At 42.8% G+C, this 23,792-nt stretch overlaps 2 protein-coding genes and 17 non-coding genes across 20 annotated transcripts in view; all 19 read right to left on the reverse strand.

Annotated features, from left to right (window-relative positions):
- LOC141375011 (uncharacterized) overlaps positions 1-23,792 on the reverse strand; it is a 181,020-nt gene that overhangs the window by 25,051 nt on the left and 132,177 nt on the right. The window lies entirely within an intron of this gene.
- Positions 4,538-20,129, reverse strand: LOC137491459 (uncharacterized). Its single transcript, XM_068220656.2, has 3 exons — positions 19,931-20,129; positions 18,965-19,186; positions 4,538-5,473 (listed from the first exon to the last, which is right to left on the reverse strand). The coding sequence occupies exons 1-3, from the start codon at positions 20,127-20,129 to the stop codon at positions 4,596-4,598; spliced, it is 1,299 nt and encodes a 432-aa protein (XP_068076757.1). The 3' UTR covers positions 4,538-4,595.
- Positions 6,267-6,348, reverse strand: trnal-aag (transfer RNA leucine (anticodon AAG)). The gene has a single exon. It is a non-coding gene; the product is annotated as a tRNA-Leu (tRNA).
- trnal-aag (transfer RNA leucine (anticodon AAG)) lies at positions 7,133-7,214 on the reverse strand. The gene has a single exon. It is a non-coding gene; the product is annotated as a tRNA-Leu (tRNA).
- On the reverse strand, positions 7,875-7,956 carry trnal-uag (transfer RNA leucine (anticodon UAG)). Its single transcript has one exon. It is a non-coding gene; the product is annotated as a tRNA-Leu (tRNA).
- trnal-uag (transfer RNA leucine (anticodon UAG)) lies at positions 8,902-8,983 on the reverse strand. Its single transcript has one exon. It is a non-coding gene; the product is annotated as a tRNA-Leu (tRNA).
- On the reverse strand, positions 9,187-9,268 carry trnal-aag (transfer RNA leucine (anticodon AAG)). Its single transcript has one exon. It is a non-coding gene; the product is annotated as a tRNA-Leu (tRNA).
- Positions 9,929-10,010, reverse strand: trnal-uag (transfer RNA leucine (anticodon UAG)). Its single transcript has one exon. It is a non-coding gene; the product is annotated as a tRNA-Leu (tRNA).
- Positions 10,214-10,295, reverse strand: trnal-aag (transfer RNA leucine (anticodon AAG)). The gene has a single exon. It is a non-coding gene; the product is annotated as a tRNA-Leu (tRNA).
- Positions 10,797-10,878, reverse strand: trnal-uag (transfer RNA leucine (anticodon UAG)). Its single transcript has one exon. It is a non-coding gene; the product is annotated as a tRNA-Leu (tRNA).
- On the reverse strand, positions 11,082-11,163 carry trnal-aag (transfer RNA leucine (anticodon AAG)). The gene has a single exon. It is a non-coding gene; the product is annotated as a tRNA-Leu (tRNA).
- trnal-uag (transfer RNA leucine (anticodon UAG)) lies at positions 11,824-11,905 on the reverse strand. The gene has a single exon. It is a non-coding gene; the product is annotated as a tRNA-Leu (tRNA).
- On the reverse strand, positions 12,109-12,190 carry trnal-aag (transfer RNA leucine (anticodon AAG)). The gene has a single exon. It is a non-coding gene; the product is annotated as a tRNA-Leu (tRNA).
- On the reverse strand, positions 13,136-13,216 carry trnal-aag (transfer RNA leucine (anticodon AAG)). Its single transcript has one exon. It is a non-coding gene; the product is annotated as a tRNA-Leu (tRNA).
- trnal-uag (transfer RNA leucine (anticodon UAG)) lies at positions 13,877-13,958 on the reverse strand. The gene has a single exon. It is a non-coding gene; the product is annotated as a tRNA-Leu (tRNA).
- trnal-aag (transfer RNA leucine (anticodon AAG)) lies at positions 14,162-14,243 on the reverse strand. The gene has a single exon. It is a non-coding gene; the product is annotated as a tRNA-Leu (tRNA).
- On the reverse strand, positions 20,533-20,651 carry LOC137493487 (5S ribosomal RNA). Its single transcript, XR_011013459.1, has one exon. It is a non-coding gene; the product is annotated as a 5S ribosomal RNA (ribosomal RNA).
- On the reverse strand, positions 20,832-20,950 carry LOC137493634 (5S ribosomal RNA). The gene has a single exon (XR_011013609.1). It is a non-coding gene; the product is annotated as a 5S ribosomal RNA (ribosomal RNA).
- On the reverse strand, positions 21,131-21,249 carry LOC137493787 (5S ribosomal RNA). The gene has a single exon (XR_011013762.1). It is a non-coding gene; the product is annotated as a 5S ribosomal RNA (ribosomal RNA).

A 23,792-nucleotide genomic window follows, 5' to 3' on the forward strand; every position in this document is an offset into this window, starting at 1 on the left:
ATTCAGTTCGCGAAACGGCCCCCCAAGTTTACGGGCGTGTATTTCTCCAGGGTCAACCCCCTGTCCGCCCCTGTCTTGCGAGAGGAGATTGCTGCCCTCCTGGCGAAGGGTGCAATCGAGCCGGTTCCTCCAGCCGAGATGGAGAGTGGGTTTTACAGCCCATACTTCATCGTACCCAAAAAGAGCGGTGGGTCACGGCCAATCCTAGATCTGCGCGTTTTGAACCGCTGTCTGCACAAGCTGCCGTTCAGAATGCTCACGCAGAGGCGCATTCTCCAATGCGTTCGTCCTCGGGATTGGTTTGCAGCCATAGACCTGAAGGACGCGTATTTCCATGTCTCCATTCTTCCACGCCACCGCCAATTTCTGCGGTTTGCGTTCGAGGGTCGAGCGTGGCAGTACAAGGTCCTCCCCTTCGGGCTCTCTCTGTCTCCGCGGGTCTTCACCAAACTCGCGGAGGGTGCCCTAGCGCCCCTTCGGCTCGCGGGCATTCGCATACTCAATTATCTCGACGACTGGCTGATTTTAGCCCACTCGCGGGAGCAATTAATTATGCACAGGGACAAGGTGCTTCGGCATCTCCGCCTACTGGGGCTTCAGGTCAACCGAGAAAAGAGCAAACTCGCCCCCGTGCAGAGGATTTCTTTTCTCGGGATGGAGCTGGACTCGATCACCATGGTAGCGCACCTCTCCGAGGAACGCGCTCGCCTGTTGCTGAACTGTCTGAGGGAGCTCGACAGCAAACTAGTGGTCCCACTGAAGTTCTTTCAGAGGCTCCTGGGGCATATGGCATCCGCAGCCGCCGTCACGCCGCTCGGGTTGCTCCATATGAGACCACTTCAGCACTGGCTTCACGATCGGGTCCCCAGACGCGCATGGCACGCGGGCACACACCGGGTCTCGGTTACTGCGCTGTGTCGCCGCGCCCTCAGCCCTTGGAACGACCCCTCGTTCCTACAGGCCGGTGTGCCTCTAGGACAGGCGTCCAGCCATGTTGTTGTTTCAACAGACGCTTCCAACTCGGGTTGGGGGGCCGTGTGTCGCGGGCATGCGGCTGCGGGCCTCTGGAAGGGTGCCCAGCTGCATTGGCATATCAATCGCCTAGAGCTGTTGGCAGTGTTCCTCGCTCTCCACCGCTTTTTACCGGTGCTGGAGCGGCAACACGTGCTGGTCAGGACGGACAGTATGGCGGCGGCGGCGTATATCAACCGCATGGGGGGTATGCGCTCTCGCCGCATGTCTCAGCTCGCCCGCCGTCTGCTCCTCTGGAGTCACCCGCGGCTGAAATCGATGCGCGCCATTCACGTCCCAGGCACGCTCAATCGTGCAGCCGATGCGCTCTCACGACAGCTGTTACGCCCTGGAGAATGGAGACTCCACCCCGAGTCTGTTCAGCTGATATGGGCGCGATTCGGGGAGGCCCAGATCGATCTGTTTGCTTCCCCCGAGAACGCTCACTGCCAGTTGTTTTTTTCCCTGACCGAGGGCTCTCTCGGCACGGATGCACTGGCCCACAGCTGGCCTCGGGGCATGCGCAAGTATGCGTTTCCCCCAGTGAGCCTGCTCGCGCAGTTTCTGTGCAAGGTCAGGGAGGACGAGGAACAGGTTCTGCTAGTTGCGCCCCTTTGGCCCAACCGGACCTGGATATCAGAGCTCTCACTCCTCGCGACGGCCCTCCCCTGGCGGATCCCTTTGAGAGAGGACCTACTCTCTCAGGGACAGGGCACCATCTGGCACCCTCGCCCCGATCTTTGGAACCTCCACGTGTGGTCCCTAGACGCGAGGAAGACTTAGGTAACCTACCGACTGCGGTGGTTAATACCATCACTCAGGCTAGAGCCCCCTCCACGAGGCGCGCCTACGCCCTGAAGTGGAGTCTATTCACTGAATGGTGCGTCTCTCGCAGAGAAGACCCCCGAAATTGCCAGATTAGTGTTGTGCTCTCTTTCCTTCAAGAGAAGTTGGACAGCAGGCTGTCGCCCTCCACTCTCAAGGTTTACGTGGCCGCCATCTCCGCTTATCATAGCGCGGTAGCTGGCGGCACCGTGGGAAAGCATAACCTGGTCATCCAGTTCCTTAGGGGTGCTAGGCGAATTAATCCATCTCGCCCCCCTCTCATGCCCTCTTGGGATCTCGCCCTCGTTCTCACGAGTCTGCGATCCGATCCCTTTGAGCCACTCGAATCAGTATCTCTAAGATTTCTGTCCCTGAAGACAGCTCTGCTGGTTGCGTTGGCCTCCATCAAGAGGGTCGGGGACCTGGAGGCATTTTCGGTCAGTGACTCGTGCCTGGAATTCGGGCCGGATTACTCTCACGTCATCCTGAGACCCCGCCCCGGTTATGTGCCCAAGGTTCCTACCACCCACTTTAGAGATCAGGTAGTGAACCTGCAAGCGCTGCCCCCGGAGGAGGCAGACCCAGCCCTTTCTTTAATTTGTCCAGTTCGCGCTCTGCGCATTTATGTGGACCGTACTCAGAATTTTAGATCATCTGAGCAGCTCTTTGTCTGTTATGGCGGTCGGCAGCAGGGAAGTGCCGTATCAAAACAAAGATTATCCCACTGGATTGTGGATGCCATTTCACTCGCTTATTCGAGTCGAGGTCAGCCGTGTCCCCCGGGAGTTCATGCACACTCCACTCGGAGCGTTGCATCCTCTTGGGCGCGTGCACGCGGCGCCTCTCTAACAGACATCTGTAGAGCTGCGGGCTGGGCGACACCCAACACATTTGCAAGGTTTTACAATCTGCGAGTGGAGCCGGTTTCCTCAAGGGTATTAGGTAACCCTTTGGTGATTGAGGAGACAACTCGGTAGGGTGTTGAAACACGCTTGCGGCGCCATTCTCCCTAACACGGAGGTACGTGCGCCTTTTTTATCTGTCAGTAAAGTTCCCCGTCAGGTGAGCCCTGCAGATTCCTCCGTGGCCCCCAGCACTGACTCAGCGGAGGAGTCACTTGCTGGCCCACTACGTTGTAGGTCTGCCCGCTGGTCAGCCCGCGTTTTGGGTATAGGTGCCTGCTATGCGTGATCCCCACTAGGCGATCCCATATGCTTATTCCGCCACGGTTAAGTCCCCCCCCGGGCGGACCCGTGTCTTCCCTCTCCGCTAACCACTCTTTTGCTATGCGTACTCCCCCTTTTTAGGGCTAGTCCATAGGTAAATTCTGCCATCTATCCCCCCCTTGGGTAACGGATGGCCTCCGCAGCGTCCTCCCTATCGGGATTGCACGCTTCCCAACGTACTGTCGTATTTCCTAGAATTATCTAGATGCTCACGACTTCCCAAAAAATATATCTAAATCCGTAAAACTTCTGTTGAAGTAGGATAAATTAGGGCCAGGGACACGTTGGAGGACCGCGCCCCCCATGATGTGGGTGCGTCACGCTTGCTTGACTATCTCCTCATCGGGGGTGTTGGTAAGGTGCAGTCATTATGGCGCTTTCCATATTCTCCCATTCATGGCACTGAAGTTCCCCAACCGAAGGGGAACGTTCGAGGTTACAGAAGTAACCCTTCGTTCCCCGAGGAGGGGAATGGAAGTGCCATATTCCGTCGCCATAATGACTGTCCCTTAGCTGTTTGAAAGTCTCTTCAGCTTAAAAGGATGGCGTCTGCTGGCTTCAGGTGTGCTTATATGCTGAGATAATTGCAGATGTCGCACACCTGCGCAAGCTTACGCTGCCAATTAATTTCATTCATTGGCCCGTTCAATACTCTCCAGATAAGCGGCTTCTGATCCGAATCCTCCCATTCATGGCACTTCCGTTCCCCTCCTCGGGGAACGAAGGGTTACTTCTGTAACCTCGAACGTTTCCCATACACTGATTTATTTGTAGTAATGTGGGAGTTTTCACATGAACATTTCTTCAAAGGAAACCAGTTGTTTACAGAAAGTTTAATTGTCTTCATGAGGAAAACTTTTTTATTTTCTAAAATCAGTCCATCAAAATAAATGTGTAGTGTTTTGAAACCAAAGTCTTCATTTGTTACCCACAACACATCAAGATTTGATCAAGTCAAAATCTCATAATCTGACACAAATCTGATCTGTGGTAACTGGCAAATGGCATTGTGTAGTCTGAACAGGGCTTTATGGAGTCTGCATCAGTCTCTCACTGTCACTGCAAGTTCACACCGGCCGACTTTTATTCACCAACAAGTTTTGTGAAACTGCAGACAAAAGCCCAAAATTGGAGGCAAATCTGTTTGTTCAAGGGAGTAAAAATCAAACAATGTGAACGATCAAAAACACAATCTAAGAGTGTAGGACAGTTTTCTCTGCATCTCCCCAAACATTTTCTCCTCCCTAATCTGCCTAATTCTCTTTTCAGAGCCGATCATTTGATTGCAGTGTGCAATGTGCACAAATTTGGTTTTCAGTTCATAATAACTTGAAACACATATGGAGTTATTTTGCTTCATTGCAGCCCTGTAGAAACTCTCACAATCTGGTACATCTTCACCCCTCTTCAGTTATTGAGTTTAAATCTTCAGGTTCAAAGGGTTTCATTCCAGTAGCTTGAGATGTATTCAAGAGTTTACACTTGTCCCGAGATGCTATCCCGGGAAAGCCTTAAGCTCCGCTGGACAAGGCCTCATTTTTTCTCTCCATTGTGAAGCTTCATGTGATTGATGACGCTTCTTTTATGTTTAAAGACCTTTCCACACTCACTGCATCGAAAACACTCTCCTAAGTGAGTCTTCATGTGTTGCTTAATGGAGTCTTTGCATGGGAGACTCTTTCCACACTGATCACATGTGGTTCCAGTGTGACCATTCATGTGGTTCATGAGGCTAGTTTTGGTTGTGAAGCTCTTTCCACAATGAGCACATGCAAACGGCTTCTGTCCGGTGTGACTTATCATGTGGTGTTTGAGTGAGCCTGTATGTGTGAAACTTTTACCACACTCTGTGCATGTGTAAGGTTTCTCTCCAGTGTGAATCCTCATGTGGATGGTAAGGTTTTGTTTTTGAGAAAAACCTTTCCTACACTGTGTGCAAATAAAGCTTTTCTCTCCAGTGTGTGTTCTCATGTGGGTTTCAAGATTGCCATTTTGCTTACAACTCTTTCCACACTGAGGGCAAGAGTAGAGCCTCTCCCCAGAGTGAATTCTTCTGTGCACTGCCAAGTTTCCTGTAGAATAGAAGCTTTTTCCACACTGTTGGCATGTGTACGGCCTCTCTCCAGTGTGAATTCTCATGTGCACTGTTAAGTTTCCTGTATTATAGAAGCTTTTTCCACACTGTTTGCAGGTGTAAGGTTTCTTTCTAGTGTGAACATCAAGGTTTGGCTTTTGACAGAAACTCTTTCTACTCTGTTTACAGCTGTAATTACACCTAGACTTGGATTTCCGAGATCTTCCACGTGATAAAGTCTTTTTAGTGAGTGTGGGTTTTTCATCAGTCATTATTTCTTGTTGTTTCTCTTCCATTTCATTCCATTGATGTGTCTCTTCTTTCAGCACTATCAGGTCTTCAAAAAAGAACAAAAAAGTGAACTTTAGTATAAAGGCTTAAAGTGGCAAGCATGAAATGGATGTTTACCCTAAATATAAAAATGAGCTTACCATTTACTCTCCATCATGTGGTTTTAAACATTTCCTGTCTTCTGGAACACAAAGTAAGCCAGCGTTTTTATTATAATACCTTATTTTGTCTTCAACAGAATCCAGAAACTCATCAAGGTTTAAAACCACACAATGAAAGTAAATGGTGAGGCTATTTTCATTTCTGTGTCAGAAAGTCATACCAACACTGACTCACATAATCAACACATCTCTTGACTCTGGTTTATGCCCCACTGTATTACTACTGTAATTGTGAATCTTTACTGTTCCTGTTTCAACAGTGTGCTCTTGCTAAAAGGAGCAATGGCAGAGAGAGACTTCCAGTAGAGACTTTGTTAAGATGCTGCAATCTAATCGTGGGAAAGACACTTGCTCCTGAGCAGATTCGAGCTTGGGGATGTGTTGCTGTCACACAGACAAGTCTGCCGTGAGTTTCAAAGAACACATTATACTGACTAGTTGCCAACTTAAATGTACTCTCTCAATTCCAGCGTTCACTAAGACTCACACACACACTCAAGCAGTTTGGCCATGTTTAAAACCACATCTGGCAGCTGTGGGATTCGATCCCACGCCCCGAAGAGACAGGAGCCTAAATCCAGCGCATTAGACCTATCCAAGCAGAAGCATGCAGTATCTCTTCGCAAGTCTGTTTGCTCAAGCAGAGAGGTCATTCTCAAGCATCCTAAAAGGCCTGCCTGGCAGCGGTGGGATTCGAACCCACGCCCCCGAAGAGACTGGAGCCTTAATCCAGCGCCTTAGACCACTCGGCCACACTACCTTACAAAGCTGCTTTACCTGAGCAGTTTCGACACCAACTTGTTTCAAGTAGCGCAACAGCTCTGGGAAATCAGTTCAATTTAGCCATGCCTTGCTGGAGCTCCTCCACAAAGAAAGAGACCTCCTTAATACCAGCTTAGGAAGCACTCCCACCTTCCTGTCAACCACAGTTCTGTCTCTATTTGAGCACACCTCAAGGCATTTGAAGTCTTCTCCTTACGGCACCCAGCTGCGATGCATTTAAGCACCTGATTACAAGGTAACTGTTATTTCACAAAAGAGTGAAAGTTACTGATTCCATCACAGCAAACCCCACATTGTTGTTGTTATTATATTCAAATCCAGTTATAGAGTATTACTACTCTAATTGTGAATCTTTACTGTTCCTGTTTCAATAGGGTGCTCTGGGTGCTTTGGATATGAGCGGAAGCATGCAGTATCTCTTCGCAAGTCTTTTTGCTCAAGCAGAGAGGTCATTCTCAAGCATCCTAAAAGGACTGCCTGGCAGCGATGGGATACGAACCCATGCCCCCGAAGAGACTGAGCCTAAATCCAGCGCCTTAGACCCCTCGGCAACGCTACCCTAGATGAATTCATGCAGTGGTCCCTTTTCTGCCCAATTTTATGGAAGCAGAACAGCAGAGAGGACGCAGAGCTTCCTAGTGAAGCCCTTCAACTTTGGCCAAGGAGTCTACATTTGCATGTCAGCGGAAGCATGCAGTATCTCTTCGCAAGTTTGTTTGCTCAAGCAGGAGGTCATTCTCAAGCATCCTAAAAGGACTGCCTGGCAGCGATGGGATTCAAACCCACGCCCCCAAAGAGACTGGAGCCTTAATCCAGCGACTTAGACCGCTCGGCCACGCTACCTTACAAAGCTGCTTTGCCTGAGCAATTTCGACACCAACTTGTTTCAAGTAGCGCAACAGCTCTGGGAAATCAGTTCAATTTAGCCATGCCTAGCTGGAGCTCCTCCACAAAGAAAGAGACCTCCTTAATACCAGCTTAGGAAGCACTCCCACCTTCCTGTCAACCACAGTTCTGTCTCTATTTGAGCACACCTCAAGGCATTTGAAGTCTTCTCCTAACGGCAGCCAGCTGCGATGCATTTAAGCAACTGATTACAAGGTAACTGTTATTTCACAAAAGAGTGAAAGTTACTGATTCCATCACAGCAGACCCCACATTGTTGTTGTTAATATATTCAAATCCAGTTATAGAGTATTACTACTTTAATTGTGAATCTTTACTGTTTCTGTTTCAATAGGGTGCTCTTGCTAAAAGGAGCAATGGCAGAGAGAGACTTCCAGTGCAGTCTTTAAGATGCTGCAATCTAATCCTGGGAAAGACACTTGCCCCTGAGCAGATTCGATCTTGGGGATGTGTTGCTGTCACACCAACGAGTCTGCCGAGAGTTTCAAAGAACACATTATACTGACTAGTTGACGACTTAAATTTACTCTCTCACTTCCAGCGTTCACTGCGAACGCGCACACACTAAAGCAGTTTGGCCGTGTTTAAAACCACATCTGGCAGCGGTGGGATTCGAACCCACGCCCCCGAAGAGACTGGAGCCTAAATCCAGCACCTTAGACCCCTCGGCCACGCTACCCTAGATGAATTCATGCAGTGGTCCGTTTTCTGCCAAATTTTATGAAAGCAGAAGAGCAGAGAGGACGCAGAGCTTTCAAGTGAAGCCCTTAAACTTTGGCCAAGGAGTCTACATTTGGATGTGAGCGGAAGCATGCATCATCTCTTCGCAAGTCTGTTTGCTCAAGCAGAGAGGTCATTCTCAAGCATCCTAAAAGGACTGCCTGGCAGCGATGGGATTCAAACCCACGCCCCCAAAGAGACTGGAGCCTTAATCCAGCAACTTAGACCGCTCGGCCACGTTACCTTACAAAACTACTTTCCCTGTGCAGCTTTCACACCAAATTGTTTCAAGTAGCGCAACAGCTCTGGGAAATCAGTTCAATTTAGCCATGCCTAGCTGGAGCTCCTCCACAAAGAAAGAGAGCTCCTTAATACCAGCTTAGGAAGCACTCCCACCTTCCTGTCAACCACAGTTCTGTCTCTATTTGAGCACACCTCAAGGCATTTGAAGTCTTCTCCTAACGGCAGCCAGCTGCGATGCATTTAAGCACCTGATTACAAGGTAACTGTTATTTCACAAAAGAGTGAAAGTTACTGATTCCATCACAGCAGACCCCACATTGTTGTTGTTATTATATTCAAATCCAGTTATAGAGTATTACTACTCTAATTGTGAATCTTTACTGTTCCTGTTTCAATAGGGTGCTCTTGCTAAAACGAGCAATGGCAGAGAGAGACTTCCAGTGCAGTCTTTAAGATGCTGCAATCTAATCGTGGGAAAGACACTTGCTCCTGAGCAGATTCGAGCTTGGGGATGTGTTGCTGTCACACCAACGAGTCTGCCGTGAGTTTCAAAGAACACATTATACTGACTAGTTGACGACTTAAATTTACTCTCTCACTTCCAGCGTTCACTGCGAACGCGCACACACTAAAGCAGTTTGGCCGTGTTTAAAACCACATATGGCAGCGGTGGGATTCGAACCCACGCCCCCGAAGAGACTGGAGCCTAAATCCAGCGCCTTAGACCCCTCGGCCACGCTACCCTAGATGAATTCATGCAGTGGTCCGTTTTCTGCCCAATTTTACGGAAGCAGAACAGCAGAGAGGACGCAGAGCGCCCTAGTGAAGCCCTTCAACTTTGGCCAAGGAGTCTACATTTGGATGTGAGCGGAAGCATGCATCATCTCTTCGCAAGTCTGTTTGCTCAAGCAGAGAGGTCATTCTCAAGCATCCTAAAAGGACTGCCTGGCAGCGGTGGGATTCGAACCCACGCCCCCGAAGAGACTGGAGCCTTAATCCAGCGCCTTAGACCGCTCGGCCACGCTATCTTTCAAAGCTGCTTTCCCTGAGCAGTTTCGACACCAACTTGTTTCAAGTAGCGCAACAGCTCTGGGAAATCAGTTCAATTTAGCCATGCCTAGCTGGAGCTCCTCCACAAAGAAAGAGACCTCCTTAATACCAGCTTAGGAAGCACTCCCACCTTCCTGTCAACCACAGTTCTGTCTCTATTTGAGCACACCTGAAGGCATTTGAAGTCTTCTCCTTACGGCAGCCAGCTGCGATGCATTTAAGCACCTAATTACAAGGTAACTGTTGTTTCACAAAAGAGTGAAAGTTACTGATTCCATCACAGCAGACCCCACGTTGTTGTTGTTATTATATTCAAATCCAGTTATAGAGTATTACTACTCTAATTGTGAATCTTTACTGTTCCTGTTTCAATAGGGTGCTCTTGCTAAAACGAGCAATGGCAGAGAGAGACTTCCAGTGCAGTCTTTAAGATGCTGCAATCTAATCGTGGGAAAGACACTTGCTCCTGAGCAGATTCGAGCTTGGGGATGTGTTGCTGTCACACCAACGAGTCTGCCGTGAGTTTCAAAGAACACATTATACTGACTAGTTGACGACTTAAATTTACTCTCTCACTTCCAGCGTTAACTGCGAACGCGCACACACTAAAGCAGTTTGGCCGTGTTTAAAACCACATCTGGCAGCAGTGGGATTCGAACCCACGCCCCCGAAGAGACTGGAGCCTAAATCCAGCGCCCTAGACCCCTCGGCCACGCTACCCTAGATGAATTCATGCAGTGGTCCGTTTTCTGCCGAATTTTACGAAAGCAGAACAGCAGAGAGGACGCAGAGCTTCCTAGTGAAGCCCTTAAACTTTGGCCAAGGAGTCTACATTTGGATGTGAGCGGAAGCATGCAGCATCTCTTCGCAAGTCTGTTTGCTCAAGCAGAGAGGTCATTCTCAAGCATCCTAAAAGGACTGCCTGGCAGCGGTGGGATTCAAACCCACGCCCCCGAAGAGACTGGAGCCTTAATCCAGCGCCTTAAACCGCTCGGCCACGCTACCTTTCAAAGCTGCTTTCCCTGAGCAGTTTCGACACCAACTTGTTTCAAGTAGCGCAACAGCTCTGGGAAATCAGTTCAATTTAGCCATGCCTAGCTGGAGCTCCTCCACAAAGAAAGAGACCTCCTTAATACCAGCTTAGGAAGCACTCCCACCTTCCTGTCAACCACAGTTCTGTCTCTATTTGAGCACACCTGAAGGCATTTGAAGTCTTCTCCTTACGGCAGCCAGCTGCGATGCATTTAAGCACCTGATTACAAGGTAACTGTTGTTTCACAAAAGAGTGAAAGTTACTGATTCCATCACAGCAGACCCCACGTTGTTGTTGTTATTATATTCAAAACCAGTTATAGAGTATTACTACTCTAATTGTGAATCTTTACTGTTCCTGTTTCAATAGGGTGCTCTGGGTGCTTTGGATATGAGCGGAAGCATGCAGTCTCTCTTCGCAAGTCTTTTTGCTCAAGCAGAGAGGTCATTCTCAAGCATCCTAAAAGGACTGCCTGGCAGCGATGGGATTCGAACCCATGCCCCCGAGGAGACTGGAGCCTAAATCCAGCGCCTTAGACCCCTCGGCAACGCTACCCTAGATGAATTCATGCAGTGGTCCCTTTTCTGCCCAATTTTATGGAAGCAGAACAGCAGAGAGGACGCAGAGCTTCCTAGTGAAGCCCTTCAACTTTGGCCAAGGAGTCTACATTTGCATGTCAGCGGAAGCATGCAGTATCTCTTCGCAAGTTTGTTTGCTCAAGCAGAGAGGTCATTCTCAAGCATCCTAAAAGGACTGCCTGGCAGCGGTGAGATTCGAACCCACGCCCCCGAAGAGACTGGAGCCTTAATCCAGCACCTTAGACCGCTCGGCCACGCTACCTTTCAAAGCTGCTTTCCCTGAGCAGTTTCGACACCAACTTGTTTCAAGTAGCGCAACAGCTCTGGGAAATCAGTTCAATTTAGCCATGCCTAGCTGGAGCTCCTCCACAAAGAAAGAGACCTCCTTAATACCAGCTTAGGAAGCACTCCCACCTTCCTGTCAACCACAGTTCTGTCTCTATTTGAGCACACCTGAAGGCATTTGAAGTCTTCTCCTTACGGCAGCCAGCTGCGATGCATTTAAGCACCTGATTACAAGGTAACTGTTGTTTCACAAAAGAGTGAAAGTTACTGATTCCATCACAGCAGACCCCACGTTGTTGTTGTTATTATATTCAAATCCAGTTATAGAGTAATACTACTTTAATTGTGAATCTTAACTGTTCCTGTTTCAATAGGGTGCTCTTGCTAAAACGAGCAATGGCAGAGAGAGACTTCCAGTGCAGTCTTTAAGATGCTGCAATCTAATCGTGGGAAAGACACTTGCCCCTGAGCAGATTCGAGCTTGGGGATGTGTTGCTGTCACACCAACGAGTCTGCCGTGAGTTTCAAAGAACACATTATACTGACTAGTTGACGATTTAAATTTACTCTCTCACTTCCAGCGTTCACTGCGAACGCGCACACACTAAAGCAGTTTGGCCGTGTTTAAAACCACATCTGGCAGCGGTGGGATTCAAACCCACGCCCCCAAAGAGACTGGAGCCTAAATCCAGCGCCTTAGACCCCTCGGCCACGCTACCCTAGATGAATTCATGCAGTGGTCCGTTTTCTGCCCAATTTTACGGAAGCAGAACAGCAGAGAGGACGCAGAGCTTCCTAGTGAAGCCCTTCAACTTTGGCCAAGGAGTCTACATTTGCATGTCAGCGGAAGCATGCAGCATCTCTTCGCAAGTCTGTTTGCTCAAGCAGAGAGGTCATTCTCAAGCATCCTAAAAGGACTGCCTGGCAGCAGTGGGATTCTAACCCACGCCCCCGAAGAGACTGGAGCCTTAATCCAGCGCCTTAGACCGCTCGGCCACGCTACCTTACAAAACTGCTTTGCCTGAGCAGTTTCGACACCAACTTGTTTCAAGTAGCGCAACAGCTCTGGGAAATCAGTTCAATTTAGCCATGCCTAGCTGGAGCTCCTCCACAAAGAAAGAGACCTCCTTAATACCAGCTTAGGAAGCACTCCCACCTTCCTGTCAACCACAGTTCTGTCTCTATTTGAGCACACCTGAAGGCATTTGAAGTCTTCTCCTTACGGCAGCCAGCTGCGATGCATTTAAGCACCTGATTACAAGGTAACTGTTGTTTCACAAAAGAGTGAAAGTTACTGATTCCATCACAGCAGACCCCACGTTGTTGTTGTTATTAAATTCATGTTCAGTTATAGAGTATTACTACTCTAATTGTGAATCTTTACTGTTCCTGTTTCAATAGGGTGCTCTTGCTAAAACGAGCAATGGCAGAGAGAGACTTCCAGTGCAGTCTTTAAGATGCTGCAATCTAATCGTGGGAAAGACACTTGCTCCTGAGCAGATTCGAGCTTGGGGATGTGTTGCTGTCACACCAACGAGTCTGCCGTGAGTTTCAAAGAACACATTATACTGACTAGTTGACGATTTAAATTTACTCTCTCACTTCCAGCGTTCACTGCGAACGCGCACACACTAAAGCAGTTTGGCCGTGTTTAAAACCACATATGGCAGCGGTGGGATTCAAACCCCAGCCCCCGAAGAGACTGGAGCCTAAATCCAGCGCCTTAGACCCCTCGGCCACGCTACCCTAGATGAATTCATGCAGTGGTCCGTTTTCTGCCGAATTTTACGAAAGCATAAGAGCAGAGAGGACGCAGAGCTTCCTAGTGAAGCCCTTAAACTTTGGCCAAGGAGTCTACATTTGGATGTGAGCGGAAGCATGCAGCATCTCTTCGCAAGTCTGTTTGCTCAAGCAGAGAGGTCATTCTCAAGCATCCTAAAAGGACTGCCTGGCAGCGGTGGGATTCGAACCCACACCCCGAAGAGACTGGTGCCTTAATCCAGCACCTTAGACCGCTCGGCCACGCTACCTTTCAAAGCTGCTTTCCCTGAGCAGCTTCGACACCAACTTGTTTCAAGTAGCGCAACAGCTCTGGGAAATCAGTTCAATTTAGCCATGCCTAGCTGGAGCTCCTCCACAAAGAAAGAGACCTCCTTAATACCAGCTTAGGAAGCACTCCCACCTTCCTGTCAACCACAGTTCTGTCTCTATTTGAGCACACCTGAAGGCATTTGAAGTCTTCTCCTTACGGCAGCCAGCTGCGATGCATTTAAGCACCTGATTACAAGGTAACTGTTGTTTCACAAAAGAGTGAAAGTTACTGATTCCATCACAGCAGACCCCACGTTGTTGTTGTTATTATATTCAAATCCAGTTATAGAGTATTACTACTCTAATTGTGAATCTTTACTGTTCCTGTTTCAATAGGGTGCTCTTGCTAAAACGAGCAATGGCAGAGAGAGACTTCCAGTGCAGTCTTTAAGATGCTGCAATCTAATCGTGGGAAAGACACTTGCTCCTGAGCAGATTCGAGCTTGGGGATGTGTTGCTGTCACACCAACGAGTCTGCCGTGAGTTTCAAAGAACACATTATACTGACTAGTTAACGACTTAAATTTACTCTCATACTTCCAGCGTTAACTGCGAACGCGCACACACTAAAGCAGTTTGGCCGTGTTAAAAACCACATCTGGCAGCGGTGGGATTCGAACCCACGCCCCCGAAGAGACTGGAGCCTAAATCCAGCACCTTAGACCCCTCGGCCACGCTACCCTAGATGAATTCATGCAGTGGTCCGTTTTCTGCCCAATTTTACGGAAGCAGAACAGCAGAGAGGACGCAGAGCTTCCTAGTGAAGCCCTTCAACTTTGGCCAAGGAGTCTACATTTGGATGCGAGCGGAAGCATGCAGCATCTCTTCGCAAGTCTGTTTGCTCAAGCAGAGAGGTCATTCTCAAGCATCCTAAAAGGACTGCCTGGCAGCAGTGGGATTCGAACCCACGCCCCCGAAGAGACTGGAGCCTTAATCCAGCACCTTAGACCGCTCGGCCACGCTACCTTACAAAACTGCTTTGCCTGAGCAGTTTCGACACCAACTTGTTTCAAGTAGCGCAACAGCTCTGGGAAATCAGTTCAATTTAGCCATGCCTAGCTGGAGCTCCTCCACAAAGAAAGAGACCTCCTTAATACCAGCTTAGGAAGCACTCCCACCTTCCTGTCAACCACAGTTCTGTCTCTATTTGAGCACACCTGAAGGCATTTGAAGTCTTCTCCTTACGGCAGCCAGCTACGATGCATTTAAGCACCTGATTACAAGGTAACTGTTGTTTCACAAAAGAGTGAAAGTTACTGATTCCATCACAGCAGACCCCACGTTGTTGTTGTTATTATATTCAAATCCAGTTATAGAGTATTACTACTCTAATTGTGAATCTTTACTGTTCCTGTTTCAATAGGGTGCTCTTGCTAAAACGAGCAATGGCAGAGAGAGACTTCCAGTGCAGTCTTTAAGATGCTGCAATCTAATCGTGGGAAAGACACTTGCTCCTGAGCAGATTCAAGCTTTTTTTTTTTTTTTTTTCTTTATTAAAAAATACATCATCAACAATCATGACATTTATACATACAAATATTTAAAAGATAAAATATTTAAAAATCTCCAGGTAAGAAAACTTCAAAACCAGTCCAAGTTTGTACAATATATATGGATTATTTTTTGTAATACATTTTTCAAAAATGTCCATCTTTTCATACATTTTGCAATAGTCATATATAACCATTATTTCCTCAGTCACAATCTGTTTGTACAACAAAACCAAAGGAATTTCTTTTTTCTTTTGTTTCATAATATTTCTTCTTTTCCATATTGTAAATCTTGCAAGAGTCAACATATAATTAAGAGCAAACTTATTTTTTGTTTTCCCATTAAAACCAAATAAAAACAGTGTATCCCATTCTTCTAAAATAATGTTTTCATCATACAGAAAATTACATACCATTGTTTTCAACATCTTCATAAAATCACTCAACTTTTTACAATTTAAAAATAGGTGTAACACGCCTTCCTTTTTTTCCAAACACACTTTACACAAATCATCTTGTGATACTCCAATCTTTTTAAAGATGATCTCTGTCATTATGCAGTTGTGTCTTAACATAAAATCAAAGTTTTCCAATGCTGGACTTTTTAAAATTGATCTTACATTTTTCCATATACTTGAAGTATCAAAGTTATCAAATAACTTTTCCCAAAATTCTCTTGATTTAGGTTTTTTAAACACAGTATTACACAAACATGTATAAAACATCTTGATAGGACAATCATTGATACTAATTTTATCTTCATCCATTTTTAAAAAAACTTTTATTTTTCTATTTTCAGTTTCTTTTTTATTCTCATCGATAGTTTTGATCCAGTGATCTGGTAATGCTAATTTTAACTTCTTGTATTGATCTTCAATTTTTTCTTTATCATCTACATCTTCTATTTCCTCCAGTGTATCTATTATTGCTTGAGTCGGTAAAAACCCAGGTTTTATTTCATATAAAATGTCTTTTACTTGTCTAAAACCCACTGCATACCAGTTCTCATAAAACATTTGCTTTTTGCTTTTATTGTTCTGATTTAAAAATAAGGGTTGCTGTAAATAAAGTTTTCTCCCTTCAATCTCAGTTTGTATATTATTATAAAAGCATTTCCATGTTCTCAACAACTCTTTATAAAACTCAGGAATATTTTCTATCATGCGGTCTTTAAATGCCATCCATAAGAAATCATCTCCTATTTGTCCACATTTATTAATAAAATAACTCATTATGCTTTTCCATGGAATATTGTCTTCATTTAAAAACTTTTTTAATGTTTTAATTCTCATGCTTTTCATTCTTATCCATGGATCTATAAGTCCTAGTCCTCCCTCATCCACCTTTCCAATGATAGTGTTATATGCAATTTTAGATGGTTTATCATCCCATAAAAACTTTAAAATCATAGTTTTTATTTTCTTATACACCCACGTAGGTAGACTAACAACACTTAAAACATACCACATCTTAGATAGAAAAAGAGAATTTAATACCAGTATTTTTCCTTTTAAAAACAATACTCTCTGCTTCCAAAAACATAATCTTTTTTCCATTTTATTTATAGGTTCATCCCAAATTATTTCTCTAGTTTTAATTTCATCATATCCCAGTGTAATGCCTAAGATCTTTATGTAATTTTTTTGTTCTTTATATTCCCAATTTCCTTGTGGAACGTCTACTTTTCCCATCTTCATATATTCAGTTTTTTCTTTATTTACTTTTGCTCCCGATCCTGGACAATATTTATCAAATATTTCCATAGCTTTTCCAACACTTTTAAAATCTTTTAAAAATAGAGTGGTATCATCAGCATACTGGAAAATTTTCTGCTCTGTTCTATTGATTTCTATTTTAAACCCTTTAATTTCCTTTTCTCCATTTATAGCTAAGCCTAATGGTTCAGCAACTAATGTGTATAATAACGCTGATAAAGGACATCCTTGTCTTATAGATCTAGAAATCTCAATGTAGTCAGTTAAAAATCCATTTATTTTAAAACAACTAAAAATATCTGTATAAAAACATTTTATCCACTTAATAAAATTCTCACCAAAGCCAAATGTCTGGATTATGTCAAATAAATAGCTATGCTCAACTCTATCAAAAGCCTTTTCTAAATCTATGCTGAATAAAAATCCTTCATCTTTTTTTTCTTTTATATACCAGATTAAATCTCTGATGCTTGTTACTGTGTCTGCTATATCTCTTCCTATAACACCATAAGCCTGGTTAGTAGTAATAAGAGTGGGAACTACCTTTTTAAGTCTGTTTGCTAAAATCTTTGCTAATATTTTATAATCTGTATTAAGCATACTTAAAGGTCTATAATTTTGCAAATCATCTTTATCACCTTTATTTTTATAAATTATTTTAATCATTCCTTTCTTCATACTCTCACTCAACTGTCCTTTTTTAAAAATAGCAATAAAAAGGTCTTTTAAAATTGGAATTAAAACATCTTTAAAAGTCTTATAAAATTCAGATGACAAACCATCTAAACCAGGGCTTTTCCCATTACTTAATTGTGTTATAGCTTCATTGATCTCCTCTTCAGTTATATCACTATCACACAGTTTTTTATCCTCTTCACTTACTTTAACCTTTATTTGATTCAATAAAAAATCCTTATCTTCTTCATGAACTCCTTTTGCTTTAAACAAAGTTCCATAAAAATCTTTAACTGTTCTTAAAATATTTTCTTTATCTTTGACAGTTTACTCTTTTGTTGAGAGATTCTTTATCAAATCTGCTTTTTGTCGTGTTTTTTCTAGATCATAAAAGAACTTTGTACTTCTTTCTCCTTCCACTGTATTTTTTATCTTACTTCTTATTCTAGCTCCCATACATTTTTCCTCTTCTAGTTTTTTCAGTTTCTCTTCTAATATCACTATTCTCCTAATATCCATATTTCCTTCTGTTATCTTTTCCATTTCAGTCTCCCATTCTTTGTTTAATTGTCTTTCTTTAGCTCTTTTGGCTTTCTGCATTTTCTTTGAACATTCTATTGAAAATCTTTTGGCCTCTAATTTTACATTGTCCCACCACACACTTATTTCTTCATCATATAACTCATCATTCACACTATTAATAATAAGGTTTTCCATTTCAATTTTATAAAAATCATTCTTTAAAAGCTCTGTATTAAACACCCATACACCTGGTCCTCTTTCAACTCCACTGAAATCCATCATTACATACAGAAAATCATGGTCACTACAGCTAAAAATCTTGTAAAAAATATTTGAAATAAAAGATTCTAAATTTCTTGTACATAAAACATAGTCTAATCTACTTTGTTTTAAAACTGTATTCACCCACTGTCTTCTTGAGTATTCTCTTTTGGCTCTATTTTTTCTCTCTCTCCATACATCTACATATTTATGTTTTTCAATCATGTGTTTCAGTTCTCTTCTTCCAACATCTGCTCTATACACCATATGATCATCTACATCTATTCTTTCTAAAACAGTATTAAAATCTCCTAAAACAATAACATTATTCCATCCACTCATTAAAACACTTAGATCTTTAAAAAAAGTAACTCTTTCTAAGTCTTCATTTGGAGCATGTATGTTACATATTGTTATTTCTTCATCCTTATTCATAATTTTAATAGTTAAAATCCTTCCATAATTATCTTTAAATAAAACATCAAATGTATATCCTATTCCCCTTCTAATTAATATTGCCATGCCTTTTTTCTTATTTGGGTCATTATTATACAATATTTCCCCATCCCAACATTTTTTTAAATCATTAACAATGTTTTCATTCCATCCAGTCTCTTGTATACATATAACATCACATTTTTCTGTTAAAGCAATTACATTTTCAAACTTCACTTTGGATGACAGCCCTCTTACATTAATTGAAACCAAACATAAGTTGTTCATTAGAAATATAAACGAAAACAAGCCATCCAAACAAAAGAAAATCCAAATGAAACAAACCATCAATCATTTGTAGTCTTTTTTATGATCTAAAATCTTAGATCAGTTCTGTCAGTTTTTAGTTTTGCTTTTGCTTCCTTTCGTAATTTCTGTTTCTTAAGCACTTGCTGAATATTTAATTGTACAGTTTTTCTGCGTCTTCTGTTTATGCTGTCTATTGTTCTGTCTTTAGTCCCAATATTTATTTCTTCATTATCATCATCATCGCTTACCTCTTCCTCAATTCTGCTTTCTGTATTTTCACCTGCTGCTCCTTGTTCTTCTTCCATGTCGTGTCCATCGTCTTTCATTAGATGTTGTGCCTCAGTCTCCGCTGTATCTCCTTCATCCTCTTCACTCATGGCCTGCTCCTCTTCTTGTTCATTCAAATCATCCGGTGGTAATTCCTGTACTTCCTCTTCCCGTTCTTCATTGCTTGATTTCTCCATTTGTTTGTTCGTTTCCATAACTCCAGTCTCTTCCTCATCTGATTCACATCTGCACCACAATATTGTCTTTTTGCAGCCTTGGCACCGTGGGGCTTTACAGTCCCGCGCAAAATGCCCCTGCTCCAGACATTCTCTACACACAAATTGTGGGCAGTCTTTTTTTTCATGCTCAGCACTTCCACATAATCTGCATGTTTTTATCTGCTGATCATGTATCACTCTAAAATATTTTGGTCCTTCCTCTGTATCAAACTTGACATTGTAAGGAAGACTCATGACTTCTTTTGGAAATTTCACCCTGATAAACCTTGTTCCATCAGCCACAGTTGTTCCTGGATAATATCTTCTTTTCAGTGGGAGAATTGGAGAAACTCCCCAGTCCACAAGCTTTTGGATGATTTCACTATCTTGAATATAGTTGGGTAAATTTAAGAAAGAAACCATTCTCTCAGTTGCGCAGAGTTTTGATACTTCACAAAATTGTTGGTTAATCATTAGTCCATCCATTAAGTGATCACAGTCTGTTTCATTTTCCATAGTAAGTTCATAGTCAAAATTGGATTTTTTCCTCAGTCCAAACAATTTTCCAATTCCAGTCTTATCATCCAAAGCCTTTATAATCATAGTTACGGTGATATTTTCAGGATCCTTCACAGTCATTGTCAGATTTGTTTCTTTTTTATATTGTCGCTGAAATCTAGCTTGACTTTTCAGTTTGTTTATCATCTCATTTCTATGACTTGTTTGTTGGCTGTTTTCCAAGTGTTCAGCATTTGCTTTACCTTTAGTTTGTTGCATTTCTCCACTTCCTTCTCTACTTGTGTCTGATTTAGTTTTCCTCCTTCTTGCCACAACAGTTGCCCATGTGTCATTATCGTCGATGCCGCTGTTTAAATCTCTAGAATTGTTGTTTTCAGGAGTAGCTTTGTCCATGCTGCCATAGTCCATTTTCAGTTCCAGTTCCTTTACCAAAGTGTCCATCCTTTCAAACTGTTTTAACCCCAAACAGATAACACTGTCTGGGGTTTAACTAAAACTAAACAAAATTAATACAATTTGATTTAAGCAAAATCAAGAAAAAAAAACAATAAAGAAAAATCAAAATGGGAGAGCCTTTCTCTCCCTACTGCCACCTCACACTTCCTTGAAAGCACTGACTCAGTCAAACTCAAGGGGGCGTTGCCAGGGTGGTATGGCCGTAAGCGAAAGAGGCTGTCAAGTGTTGGCTATTTAGAACAGGCGCTGCACCAGGGAACGAGCGCAGCTCAGCTGGCATCGACACAGCACCGACAGAGAAACAATGCCCTTGAAGGCGAGAAAAAATAATGGCAGCGAAGCTGTGACACGGGGAAGTCTATCAGCTGCCAAATGAAGGACTTCGAAAAGCTTACAGCACCTGGTATTCCCAGGCGGTCTCCCATTCAAGTACTAACCAGGCCCGACCCTGCTTTACTTCCGAGTTCAGATGAGATCGGGCATTTCCAGGGTGGTATGGCCGTAAGCGAAAGAGGCCGTCAAGTGTTGGCTATTTAAAACAGGCGCGGCACCAGGGAACGAGCGCAGCTCAGCTGGCATCGACACAGCACCGACAGAGAAACAATGCCCTTGAAGGCGAGAAAAAATAATGGCAGCGAAGCTGTGACACGGGGAAGTCTATCAGCTGCCAAATGAAGGACTTCGAAAAGCTAACAGCACCTGGTATTCCCAGGCGGTCTCCCATCCAAGTACTAACCAGGCCCGACCCTGCTTTACTTCCGAGTTCAGATGAGATCGGGCATTTCCAGGGTGGTATGGCCGTAAGCGAAAGAGGCCGTCAAGTGTTGGCTATTTAAAACAGGCGCGGCACCAGGAAACGAGCGCAGCTCAGCTGGCATCGACACAGCACCGACAGAGAAACAATGCCCTTGAAGGCGAGAAAAAATAATGGCAGCGAAGCTGTGACACGGGGAAGTCTATCAGCTGCCAAATGAAGGACTTCGAAAAGCTTACAGCACCTGGTATTCCCAGGCGGTCTCCCATCCAAGTACTAACCAGGCCCGACACTGCTTTACTTCCGAGTTCAGATGAGATCGGGCATTTCCAGGGTGGTATGGCCGTAAGCGAAAGAGGCCGTCAAGTGTTGGCTATTTAAAACAGGCGCAGCACCAGGGAACAAGCGCAGCTCAGCTGGCATCGACACAGCACCGACAGAGAAACAATGCCCTTGAAGGCGAGAAAAAATAATGGCAGCGAAGCTGTGACACGGGGAAGTCTATCAGCTGCCAAATGAAGGACTTCGAAAAGCTAACAGCACCTGGTATTCCCAGGCGGTCTCCCATCCAAGTACTAACCAGGCCCGACCCTGCTTTACTTCCGAGTTCAGATGAGATCGGGCATTTCTTTTTCTTTTTCTTTTTTTTTTTTCACATTACATTAACATTTAAATACTTCAAGAAATTTCACAAAACAAATACATTAAAATAAACATTCTTCATAAAATAACATCCTCTTTGGGCATTTTCCACTTTAAACCACTTAAAACATTATACACTTCATCATTAAACACATCATAAAAGCTTGGTAACATGTCTTCTCCTTTAAAATACCAGTACAGCCTTTCTATGTATCTTTCTATTTTTCGTTTTAGTACATTCCACACATTTAAAACAACTTTTTCCTGTTTTGCTACATTTCTTCTTTCCCACACACATTTTTTAATCATCATTATGAGAAGATTTACAAACTTTTTGTTTTTGTTTTCCATATTCCATCCGAACATCACAAGAGAATTCCATTCCAATTGTTCTTCATCCCAATCGTTCAATAAATCTTTTAGCATTTTTTGGCATTTCATATAAAAAACATTCTAATTCTTTACAGTATAAAAACAGGTGTAAAATTCCTTCATCTTCTTGAAAACATACCTTACATGTTGCATTTGGTTCTCTCTGTATCTTTGTTAAAATGCACTCAGTAAAAATTGCCTTGTGTCTTATAAAATATTCAAAACATTCCAATCTTGTTTCTATTATTTTTCCTCTCATGTTTTTCCATATATTTTCCTTTTTCACACTATTCAATCTTTGTACCCAAAAGTTATTTGCTATTGGTTCTTGAAATACACTATCTCTAAAATACACATAAAAGTCTTTCAGTAAACAATCTTTAAAATCACAAAGCTTTCCTTTTAAATTGACATGTATGATTTTTTCATTCCCACCTTCTTCCATATTTTCTATTCTTGTAATCCATTCTTTTGGTATGGCACCTTTGACCGTTTCAAGTTTATTTTCTATTTCCTTTACACTGTATTCCTCTTTAGCTTCTTCCATTAAGTCTACTATATATTGCTTAGTTAAAAATCCCTTTTTGAATTCATAAAGAACATCCCTTATTCTTAAAATCCCCACATCCATCCATTTTTTAAAAAATAGTTCCTTCCCTTCTTTTAAAATACTTTTATTTAAAAACAAAGGTTGATTTAGCAAGTCTTCTCTTCCCTTTACTTGGTAAAATACTCCGTCTAAAAATTTCCCCCATGCACTTAAAATTTCTTGATAAAACCCTGGTAACTTTTCCGTCATCCAGTTTTTAGTTTTTAACCAAAGAATGTCTTCTCCTAAGTTAAAATTGCCAACTTTGTTTAAAAAATATTTCATAACCTTTTTCCATTCTGTTGAGTTCTCCTCTTGTAAAAGCTTTTTAACTATTTTGACTCTAAGACAATTCTTCCTTTGTTTAATATCCATCAATCCTATCCCTCCTTCTTCTGTTGCTCCTATTATTGTATTGTACGCAATTCTTGGGGGTTTCCCCTCCCATAAAAAATCTTGAACACACTTTTTCAATCTCCCTTCTATCCAACATGGCATTTCTGTTATATATAATTTATACCATAGCTTTGATGTCATTAAAACATTTAATATTAAGGCTTTCCCCTTTAAGCAAAGTTCTCTCATCCTCCAAAAATTTAATCTTGATTCTATTCCTCTTATTAGATCATCCCACATCTTTTCTGTTGCTTTTCTTTCATTTTTACCAATTAAAATTCCTAAAATTTTCAGTTCTTCTACTTCTCTAAATTGAAAACAATCTGTTAAAATATCTGCTTTACCAAACCTCATATATTCTGTTTTATTTTCATTTATTTTGCTTCCTGTACCCTTACAAAACTCCTGTACTTTTTTAATGGCTTCTTTTACACTCTTTTTCTCCTTCACTATTATTGTTGCATCATCAGCATACTGGTATATTTTTCCTTCATCCTCCTCTTCTTCTATTTTTATTCCTTTAATTTTAGTTTCTTGTTTTATTGCTAACCCTAAAGGTTCTGCGACTAGGGAATATAATAGCGCTGAAAGAGGACATCCTTGTCTAATCGATCTTGTAATTTTAAAACAATCTGTTAAAAAACCATTACATTTTACTTTTGTTAAAGCCCCTTTATATAAAATTTGAATCCAATTAATAAAATTCTCTCCAAATCCAAATGTTTTGAGTACATCAAATAAGTAAGTATGTTCTACTCTGTCAAAAGCCTTTTCAAAATCTACACTAATTAAAAAAACATTCATCTTCTTTTATTGTATATAATCCATTGTGCTTTTAATACTCATTGTTACATCTGCTATATCTCTCCCTTTTATTGCATATGCTTGGTTTGAT

Source organism: Danio rerio, chromosome 4 (assembly GCF_049306965.1).
Source record: "Danio rerio strain Tuebingen ecotype United States chromosome 4, GRCz12tu, whole genome shotgun sequence".
Classification (NCBI taxonomy): Eukaryota; Metazoa; Chordata; class Actinopteri; order Cypriniformes; family Danionidae; genus Danio; species Danio rerio.

What these genes read in the sequence shown, in the direction of transcription:
- LOC137491459 (XM_068220656.2), bottom strand. Translation starts at nt 20,129, where the DNA reads ATGGACACTTTGGTAAAGGAACTGGAACTGAAAATGGACTATGGCAGC. An exon ending in AGAAATGCAACAAACTAAAG is followed by an intron (nt 19,187 to 19,930) that starts GTAAAGCAAATG and finishes GATGTGAATCAG; the next exon opens with ATGAGGAAGAGACTGGAGTT. An exon ending in AGAAGAACAAGGAGCAGCAG is followed by an intron (nt 5,474 to 18,964) that starts GTGAAAATACAG and finishes TCTTTTTTGAAG; the next exon opens with ACCTGATAGTGCTGAAAGAA.